General features: G+C 45.7%; 2 protein-coding genes across 2 annotated transcripts; one reads left to right on the top strand and one right to left on the bottom strand.

The window, feature by feature from the left end:
- Window positions 1–1,652: 1,652 nt before the first annotated feature.
- LOC125543181 (ATP-dependent 6-phosphofructokinase 6-like) lies at window positions 1,653–5,376 on the top strand. Its single transcript, XM_048706436.1, has 11 exons — window positions 1,653–2,113; window positions 2,483–2,529; window positions 2,644–2,683; window positions 2,770–2,970; window positions 3,434–3,646; window positions 3,730–3,798; window positions 3,891–4,020; window positions 4,143–4,183; window positions 4,283–4,507; window positions 4,714–4,917; window positions 5,006–5,376. The coding sequence occupies exons 1-11, from the start codon at window positions 1,892–1,894 to the stop codon at window positions 5,219–5,221; spliced, it is 1,608 nt and encodes a 535-aa protein (XP_048562393.1). The 5' UTR covers window positions 1,653–1,891; the 3' UTR covers window positions 5,222–5,376.
- A 532-nt stretch (window positions 5,377–5,908) lies between these two features.
- Window positions 5,909–7,262, bottom strand: LOC125548114 (40S ribosomal protein S3-3-like). The gene is made up of 3 exons (XM_048711794.1): window positions 7,135–7,262; window positions 6,875–7,043; window positions 5,909–6,119 (listed from the first exon to the last, which is right to left on the bottom strand). The coding sequence occupies exons 1-2, from the start codon at window positions 7,222–7,224 to the stop codon at window positions 6,897–6,899; spliced, it is 237 nt and encodes a 78-aa protein (XP_048567751.1). The 5' UTR covers window positions 7,225–7,262; the 3' UTR covers window positions 5,909–6,119; window positions 6,875–6,896.
- Window positions 7,263–10,498: the final 3,236 nt, after the last annotated feature.

Raw genomic sequence — 10,498 nt, 5'->3', positions numbered from 1 at the left:
GGGAGGAGCAGGGGTTCCTGGTCGGGACGTGTGAGACACAAAAGAACGATCCACTTTTTTAGTCCTCTAAACCCTAGGCTGAGTTGGCATGCCTAATCAGCATTGCCTGCGGTCAAAACCGGTTTACCAGCGCCAAACCGAGACCAGGTGACCAGGTTGAGTTTTCAACCTGTGGTATTTTGGGAGTGTATTTTGACTTGTTCGAAAATTTAGTGTTGTAATTAAACCAATCGATTAGTTCAGGGATAAAATATGGAATTTTCTCTAGAAACTACACTCAATTCAAGCAAAGTGGTGAAGTAGCTAACTAACGAGGAGCGAAGGAGTTGGAGCAGCAGCCAGCCAAGCACACCCGCATTGCTCATAGTGGTGGCTCGGGGGAACCCTAGTCCCGCTGGCCGCCAGCCCTTGCATCGAACACCACTCCCTCCTTCCATGGGTGCGACTCCTCTCCCTCCCTGGCTGGCGGCGGTGCTGCTCGGTGACTGGTGTGGTGGGATGCTGTGCCTGGTGGTGTGCCCCGACTTGCGGTCTGTGGAGCTCGAACCAAAGTTGCGGTCTGTGGTGTGCCTCGTCGGCTTATGCGGCTTGGGGCTCTGGTCGGCAGGCGGGCTGATCGGGGTGGCGTGGGGGCCTGCTGCCGTGAAAATAATTGTAGTTGTCCTCGTGCTCTTTTCGCATCATGGCAACGTCCTACATGATCGGTCCTCCTCGATTTGGTCATCGTCGTGTTCCGAAACTGCTGCTTTAGATCTTGGCCAAGATATCTAGATCAGATAGAGTTCGGCCGTGCACGCCATACCAGCCTACGAGGTTCCATGATGGCATGGCGCGAAGCTCTATTGTTTGTTGGCACCATGGGACATGTCAGCTTCTCGATTTCTATAATGTAGGCAGTTGTGGAGAATGTCATGGTGGCTGAGATCGGAGGATCAGTTAGACAGACAGAGCCTTCAGGTGTTCGATAACTCTCAGGAGCGGCGGTGTCAAGTGGGGGCAACATCGTTGGAGGAATTCATTTTTGGTGGTGCTCCTCGGGTACTGAGCTGTGACTTCCGGGGTGAAAAAATAAGGTCCGCCCTTCATTGGTTGTGCCTGGCAATTGGCTTGCTGAAGGAATTGTTTTGAGAGCTTGAACTTCTCCAGGGTGAAAACCTAATATCTTGGATCGGGCAACGATGGTGCTTGTTCACTGTTACTTCTTGAAGGAGTTGCTTTTGAAGACCTTCTATATTTTTTGGATGTTGTATTTGGTGATGATTTGTGTGCGGCTGCTGAGAGAAGTCAGTCGCTCTGGTGGGACCTTTGTTTTTTCTTTTCTTTCTTTGCTATTTTTTGTTGTTGTATGCATCCTGGATGTCGTTGCGACATCTTGTAGGTGCAAAGACCGGATGCAATTGGTATCTGCGCGGTATTAATATATTTCCCTTTAAAAAATTCAAGCAAAGTGGCGATCTTTTCGACTCAAACAAATACCAGAAAAGGAGCAACTTCCCCGTGATGTATCCCATCGCGTACTGACAAGGCGACCCGGGTGACATTTCTTCTCGCGCAAGGCCAACACGAAATGGCAGGCCCGTAAATAGCCCGAAACCCCGATGCCCCTCCCGGGAACCCCGCGAAGTTTCCCACCTCCCCTCCCCCTCCTCTCCCCTCGTGCGGCCGTCAAACCCCGTCGCCGCCGTCAAACCCAGCGGCTAACGGCGGCGCGGACGACGCTAATCCGAATATATAAACCCCCGCCCCGGCGTCTCTCCTCCCCACACACCAAGAGCAGGAGGATCACTCCCAGAATCACCGGCTAAGCTCAAGCTCCCTCGTGATCTCAAAACCACCTTTTTTTTTTCCTCATCTTCCCACCTCGTGCTTACCGACGGGGTCCCTCCCTGCCATGGAGTCCGTCGGCGTCGCCCCTGCCCCCGCGGCGGTGGCGGTGGCGGAGCAGAAGATGAAGCTTCTCGAGCCGCGGAAGGAGCCCCTCGCCTCCTCCGCCGCCGCGGCCGCCGCCAAGGCGCCGTGCAAGTGGGCGATGAAGAAGAAGCTCGTGGGCGGCGACGCCGGCTACGTGCTCGAGGACGTGCCCCACCTCACCGACTACATGCCCGAGCTCCCGGTGCGTGCCATAGCCCCCGTGCTCCTCTCGCCGTGTCCCGTTCCGATCGCTTTGGTGTTCTGGTCTGCTTGATTTCAGCTCGGAGCTGCTAAGTCCCCATGCTTTCCCGGCCCCTGTTTTTGGCGCCCTTCTGTGGATTCTCCACATCTTTATATTTTTCACGATTTTCCATGGATTCGAGGATAAACTGATCGCCATGCAGTCCAGCTGCTCCAACAATTTTGGAACACAGGGAAATCAATCGATCGATCGATCCCCGGAAAGAAACTGAAATTTCAGTTTCTATGCGCGATTTGTTTGCAGATTACAGTTACAGAATCCTTGAATTGAATCGATTGCTCACATCTTATTACCGTTGCTGATCTGCAGACGTACCCGAATCCTCTCCAGGACAACCCTGCCTACTCGGTCGTCAAGTAAGAATTCCCCTCCTTTCTTTGCCCTGCACAGTTCAGTTCCATCCAAACACGCATGTTTCCCGAAGCTGACCTTTCTTCCTGCTCCAACCACGTGTTGTCCATCCATCTCAGGCAGTACTTCGTCAACACGGACGACACCGTCACGCAAAAGGTGAGAAATTTTCTGTGAATTATGTACTTTTGGGCGAACAGAATGCGAGGTGATCTGCCGAGGCTGACTTTGTGGATGGGTTGCAGATTGTTGTTCGTAAGAACAGTGCAAGAGGCACCCACTTCCGGCGCGCCGGGCCGCGGCAGAGGGTCTACTTCCAGCCCGATGAGGTGAACGCGGCCATCGTCACCTGCGGCGGCCTCTGCCCCGGGCTCAACACGGTCATCCGCGAGCTCGTGTGCGGGTTGTATGACATGTACGGTGTCACCAGCGTCGTTGGCATAGAGGTGAGGACTTCCGGAGTCTTCTTCTTGTTTGTTTTGCATTTGTAAATTATCACAATGCTCTGGTTAGTATTTTAGGATTAGCATAGTGCTTTGTTACGATGCTAACGAGACTAGTTAATCACAGTAACTGATTTTGACTGCTTAGGAAGGTGTGATTTAGAACAATACCGCCTGCGAATACAATATTGATGGCGACACCGATAAGCATTTTTAGCTGTCACCTAATAAGTAATAACATGATGCTGCAATGTTGATAATCCTGAAACTGCTTAGAAGTGTGTTACTTCGGAACAAACTCCCTGAGAATACAATATTGATGGTGACACTAATAAGCATTGTTTGCCGGCACTTAACGACATGGTGTTGTCATTAGTTAGGCCTGAATATAATATTGCTATTTGTCAACCGTTATGTTTATTCTGTTTTTGTTTTCTGAACCTAATTCTGGATGTGCAATATGCAGGGTGGGTACAAGGGCTTCTATTCTCGAAACACCGTTACATTGACACCCAAATCAGTGAATGACATCCACAAGAGAGGGGGGACCATTCTTGGAACTTCAAGGGGTGGACATGACACTGCCAAAATTGTGGATAGTCTTCAGGACCGTGGCATTAACCAGGTCTACATCATTGGAGGTGATGGTACTCAGCAAGGCGCTTCCGTAATTTATGAGGTAACAAAATTGCTACTGCAGGAAGGTCTCAATCAGACGCTCAATTCCATGTCTCACATACAACTGCTTTTACTTAATTTCAGGAAGTCCGTAGACGGGGCCTCAAATGTGCAGTGGTCGGTGTCCCAAAGACCATCGATAATGATATTGCGGTACTCCCCTCTTTCCTTTGCCCCTGCATTTATGTACAAGAGTGATTGTTTTCCACACTGGTTGTGATTTCGATGTTGAATTGTCCGCACAGGTGATTGATAAATCTTTTGGATTTGACACTGCTGTGGAGGAGGCTCAGAGAGCTATCAACGCTGCTCATGTTGAAGCTGAAAGTGCAGAGAATGGCATTGGTGTTGTGAAGCTAATGGGCCGCAACAGTGGTATGTCTCTTTCCTTGTTACAAACTTGCAGTCACATCTTAAAAGTAATACCTGCTCCTGCATATTCTGAAGGAAAGTGGTTTTAAGTAAATAATAATGAGTTATAAATTATATTGATGCAGGGTTCATCGCAATGTATGCTACTCTAGCTAGTCGTGACGTGGTATGTTGTTATCATTCATTCTATAAGTTCATTACACTAATCAACATAACAGTAATGTCGAGTCGAAGACTGACCACTTTGCTTTGCTTGTTATCTCAGGATTGTTGCTTAATCCCAGAGTCTCCATTCTACCTTGAAGGGAAAGGAGGCCTCCTTGAGTTCGTCGAGAAACGGCTCAAGGACAGTGGTCATATGGTCATTGTGGTGGCCGAGGGTGCTGGCCAAGATCTCATCGCCCAAAGCATGAACTTTGTGGACACTCAGGATGCTTCTGGAAATAAGCTGCTTCTGGATGTTGGCCTTTGGCTATCCCAGAAGATCAAGGTCAGATTTCTGGTCCAAACTTTCCTTTCCCTGTCAATGTGGGGACAAGCAATGCTCTTTATCTCTTTGGCTCATTCAAGTATATTAGTATCAAGTCATGATAGAATCAGCAACAAGCCACTTGTTAGTAGATTGAAAGTTTGAAGCCCAAAGAAAGCCCTGGTCATATTCCACCACTGAATTGCTTGGCTTTCTTCATCATGCAGGATCATTTCAAGAAGAAGACTAACTTCCCCATAACTCTCAAGTACATTGACCCGACATACATGATCCGCGCGGTCCGGTCAAACGCCTCCGACAACGTCTACTGCACCCTGCTTGCGCACAGCGCCCTCCATGGCGCCATGGCAGGATACAGTGGCTTCACCGTCGCGCCCGTGAACGGCAGACACGCTTACATCCCTTTCTATGTAAGTACAGCAGGAAACAGTGATCAACCCTGAGATCTGTCGAACTCCTATCAAACCTTATGCTGATAGTCTAAAATTTTGGCTGCAGAGAATCACCGAGAAGCAGAACAAGGTCGTGATCACTGACAGGATGTGGGCGAGGGTGCTGTGCTCGACGAACCAGCCCTGCTTCCTGAGCCACGAGGATGTCGAGAACATGAAGCACGACGACGATGAGCGCCACCACCTGCACAACACGCAGCTCCTCGACGGCTCACCGGCGAAGTGCTCACCCAACTGCAATGGATCCGCTGGAGCAGAGTGAGAGGCACAAAGCTATTTGGATGGATATATTGAGCATGTGTAATTATAGCTATTCTTTTTTAACCTTCTCTTGTGAGTTTTTAGCTTGCCTTGTAGTAGAGACTTCTCCGGAGAATTACTGTATAACTATATATAATAAGGGTTCCACGATGGCAATCTTTGGTGGTAGAAGCTCGATTTTGTAGATTAGAAAATGCTAAGTTTTGGGTTCGAGCTCTTCGCAACAGAAGCTCTTTTGCAACACTTCATCTGAATCCTGGTTTATTATTCAGTTGTAAAGAATTGCCTTAAAATCACCCCCCCCCCTCTTTAGTGTTTTTATCTATTTATTTGCAATGAAGCAAGCCCCTTTTACAGACGTGGAGTTTTACACCTGAGCTCATATGCTCCTTATGTGAACAGTAAAATAAATAAAATAGAAAAAGCATACTTTAAAAATGTTTGTTGTGCATGCAAATTTCATCAAGAAATGACATTGGTGGAAGGCGTGGTAAAAAAGAAAATTGATGCTTACTTTCAAATGCATTTTGAAGCTCTGATGTTGTTTTTTCTTGCCACGGTTTTCAGCAATGTGATTTCGTGATGCAATTTTGCATGCACAATAAACATTTCTTAAAGTAGCTTGTTAGATAACGCATAAGAACACATAACAAACAGTGAAAAGGTGGCACAAACGGAAGAGCGACAAACTAGCTGGGCAGAATCAATCCAGACAAAGGTTTCTGGCATACATAAGTAACTTGTCTCGGCAAAACTTAGTTTAAACAAAATTAACATAGAAGCATTACACAAAAACTTTTGTCCATTAAAAGGTAAAGTAGGTAACCGAGCGTTGCATAGCCCTCGCTTATCACAGGGATAGAAAACTAGCTAGGACCAAAATGATGTGCCGTTTCATGGTCGAGAAAATTCCTTATTTGACACTGTCTTAAAATCTGGTTCCTTATTTGACACTGGAAAAGTTATTCTTCCCTATTTGACACTACTCCTAAATTTTATTCCCTATACGACATTTCTGTCCATTTTAAGCCTAAATGACACATGAAAAGACGATTTCGCCCCTCATGCGGTATGTGTGTGTGCTGTTGCGTGTGTGGGTGCACGCGCACATGTGTACTGCCGCTGCATGTGTGTGTGCATGTGTGCTGCAGTGTGTGTTTGCTACTGCGTGTGTACGTGCGCGCGTGTGTGTGCTGTTGCGTGCCTATGTGCTGCCTGTGTGTGTGCTGCTGCTGCGTGTGTGTGTGCTGCGTGCGTGTGTGTTGCTGCGTGTGTGTGCGCGTGCATGTGTGTTTGCTGCGTGTGTGTGTGCACGTGCGCGTGCATGTTGTTGCGTGTGTGTGTGCACGTGCGCGTGCGTGTTGTTGCGTGTATGTGCGCGCGCGTGTGTGTGTTGGTACATGTGTATGTGTTGCTGCGTGTGTTCTCTTGCCCTCGCACTGATGCTGCGTGCGTGTGCTATTGCCCCTCACACACATACCACATGAGGGGCAAAAGAGTCTTTTCATGTGTCATTTAGGCTCAAAATGGACGGAAATGTCATATAGGGAATAAAATTTAGAACTTGTGTCAAATAGGGAAGAAAAACTTTTCCAGTGTCAAATAAGGAAACAGATTTTAAGATAGTGTCAAATAAGGAATTTTCTCTTTCATGGTCTGCTTGCTCTATTGAGACTTTAGACCTCAACCAAAGCCGGTGGGCGCAGCTCATCCTCCTCCTTTAGGGGGTGGATGGTGACGAGGTCAGGCAGCGGGGTGGTAGGGCCAAGCTTGCCCTTGGGGTCCCAGTCAAGCATAATCTTCATCTTGATACCAAGAACGCCCTACAAAACCAAGCCAATGTTGAATCATATGTAGTTTCATGAGCAACAAACCGGGAAAAACAAGGTTAAGTAAGCAGCACAACAAACAAACATGTCTGAGAAGAACGTGCCTAACTGTAGCATCAATGTACTCGTTGACGGGCTGACCAGATGAGATCATGTACCCGTCCTTGAACTTCATCGACTTGGCTCTCTGGGCCCTGAGCTTGCCGCTCACAATGACCTAGTACAAAATCAAGAGAGTAGTCAACAACTAAACATAGGAAGTGCAAAATAAGAATGTCAGATCACATGTGCAGAGAGTAGTCAGCAACTAAACATAGACGTGGGCTTGCTAAGGCACATGTGATCTCCAAGAGACCGTTGTATTGAGATACAAAGAGAGAAAAAGCCATCTAGTTACTACCTACGGATCCGTAGGTCTGAGTTGAACTACTCATGCATGATTGGAGAGGCACAAATGAGGATGATGAACCCCTTCATGATCGTGTTCCCCTCCGGCAGAGTGCCGGAATAGGGTTCTAGATTGGATCTCATGGTTCTGGAACTTGCGGCGGCTGGAATGAAATTTCGTCGACTCCCCTAGGGTTTCTGGAGCTGGGAGGTATTTATAGAGCGAAGAAGCGGTGCAGGAGGCCACCAAGGTGGGCACAACCCACCTGGGTGCGCTTGAGGGCCTAGGCGCGCCCTGGTGGGTTGTGCCCCCCTCGGGGCACCCCCCAGGTGCTTCTCTGGCCCATCTGGTGTCTTCTGGTCCAAAAAAATCCACAAAAAGTTTCGTTGCATTTGGACTCCATTTGATATTGATTTTCTGCGATGTAAAAAACAAGCAGAAAACAACAACTGGCACTTGGCACTATGTCAATAGGTTAGTCCCAAAAAATAATATAAAATGATTGTAAAACATTCAAGAATGATAATATAACAGCATGAAACAATCAAAAATTATAGATACGTTGGAGACATATCAACGTCCATTTGCCAAATTTCATAATCATAAAATGCAGCAATTGCTAACATGATTCAGACAGACTTAAGCATCGCTACGAGTGAGAAAGTCTCATCGTAGTCAACTCCTTAAACTTGTCAAAAACCTTTCACGACAAGTCGAGCTTTGTAGACAGTAACATTTCCATCATCGTCAGTCTTCTTCTTGAAGATCCATTTATTCTCTATGGCTCGCCGATCATCGGGCAAGTCCACCAAAGCCCATACTCTGTTCTCATACATGGATCCTATCTCAGATTTCATGGCCTCAAGCCATTTATCGAAATCTGGGCTCATCATAGCTTCTTCATAGTTCGTAGGTTCGTCATGGTCTAGTAACATGACTTCCAGAACAATATTACCGTACCATTCTGGTGCGGAATGTGCTCTATTCAACTTACGAGGTCCAGTAGTAACTTGATCTGAAGTTTCATGATCATCATCATTAGTTTCCTCTCTAGATGGTGTAGGCATCATGGGAATGGATTTCTCTGATGAGCTACTTTCCGATTCGAGAGAAGATACTATTACCTCATCAAGTTCTACTTTTACTTCTTTCGAGAGAAACTCCTTATCTAGAAAGTTTCCATTCTTGGCAACAAAGATCTTGCCTTTGGATTTGTGGTAGAAGGTGTACCCAATTGTTTCCTTAGGGTATCCTATGAAGACGCACTTCTCCAATTTGGGTTCGAGCTTATCAGGCTAAAGCCTTTTTACATAAGTGTCGCAACCCCAAACTTAAGAAACGACAGCTTAGGTTTCTTGCCGAACCACAGTTCATATGGTGTTGTCTCAACAGATTTAGACGGTGCCCTATTTAACGTTAACGCAACTGTCTCTAATGCATAAACCCAAAATGATAGTGGTAAATCGGTAAGAGACATCATAGATTGCACCATATCTAATAAAATATGGTTACGACGTTCGGACACACCATTACGCTTTGGTGTTCCAGGTGGCGTGAGTTGTGAAACTATTCCACATTGTTTTAAATGAAGGCCAAACTCATAACTCAAATATTCGCCTCCGCGATCAGATCGTAGAAACTTTATTTTCTTGTTACGATGATTCTCCACTTCACTATGAAATTCTTTGAACTTTTCAAATGTTTCAGACTTGTGTTTCATTAAGTAGATATACCCATATCTGCTCAAATTATTTGTGAAGGTTAGAAAATAACGATACCCGCCGCGTGCCTCAACACTCATCGGACCGCATACATCGGTATGTATTATTTCCAGTAAGTCATTGGCTCACTCCATTGTTCCGGAGAATGGATTTTTAGTCATCTTGCCCATGAGGCATGGTTCGCAAATATCAAATGATTCATAATCAAGTGATTCCAAAAGCCTATCTGCATGGAGTTTCTTCATGCACTTTACACCAATATGACCTAAACGGCAGTGCCACAAATATGTTGCACTATCATTATCAACTTTGCATCTTTTGGCATCAATATTATGAATATATGTATCACCACAATCGAGATTCAACAAAAATAGACCACTCTTCAAGGATGCATGACCATAAAAGATATTACTCATATAGATAGAACAACCATTATTCTCCGATTTAAATGAATAACCGTCTCGCACTAAACAAGATCCAGATATAATGTTCATGCTCAACGTTGGCACCAAATAACAATTATTCAGGTCTAGAACTAATCCCGAAGGTTGATGTAGAGGTAGCATGCCAATGGCAATCACATCGACCTTGGAACCATTCCCGACGCGCATCTTCACCTCGTCCTTAGCCAATCTTCATTTAATCCGTAGCTCCTGTTTCGAGTTACAAATATGAGAAACCGAACCAGTATCAAATAACCAGGCGCTACTACGAGTATTAGTAAGGTACACATCAATAACATGTATATCAAATACACATTTGTTCACTTTGTCATCCTTTTTATCTACCAAATACTTGGGGCAGTTACGCTTCCAGTGACTAGTCCCTTTGTAGTAGAAGCACTCAGTTTCAGGCTTGGGTCCAGCTTTGGGCTTCTTCCCGGGAGTAGCAACTTGCTTGCCATTCTTTTTGAAGTTCCCCTTCTTTTCCTTGCCCTTTTTCTTGAAACTAGTGGTCTTGTTAACCATAAACACTTGATGCTCTGAAGGAAATATGCCCTAGAGGCAATAATAAAGTTGTTATTTATATTTTCTTATATCATGATAAATGTTTATTAGTCATGCTAGAATTATATTAACTGGAAACTTAGTACATGTGTGAATACATAGACAAAGAGAGTGTCACTAGTTTGCCTCTACTTGACTAGCTCGTTGAATCAATGATGGTTATGTTTCCTAACCATAGACATGAGTTGTCATTTGATTAACGGGATCACATCATTAGAGAATGATGTGATTGACTTGACCCATCCGTTAGCTTAGCACGATGATCGTTTAGTTTGTTGCTATTGCTTTCTCCATAACTATACATGTTCCTATGACTATGAGATCATGCAACTC

The sequence above is a fragment of the Triticum urartu genome, chromosome 3 (assembly GCF_003073215.2).
Source record: "Triticum urartu cultivar G1812 chromosome 3, Tu2.1, whole genome shotgun sequence".
Classification (NCBI taxonomy): domain Eukaryota; kingdom Viridiplantae; phylum Streptophyta; class Magnoliopsida; order Poales; family Poaceae; genus Triticum; species Triticum urartu.
Note: the sequence above shows the minus strand (reverse complement) of the source record. Positions and strands in the feature narration are given on the sequence as shown.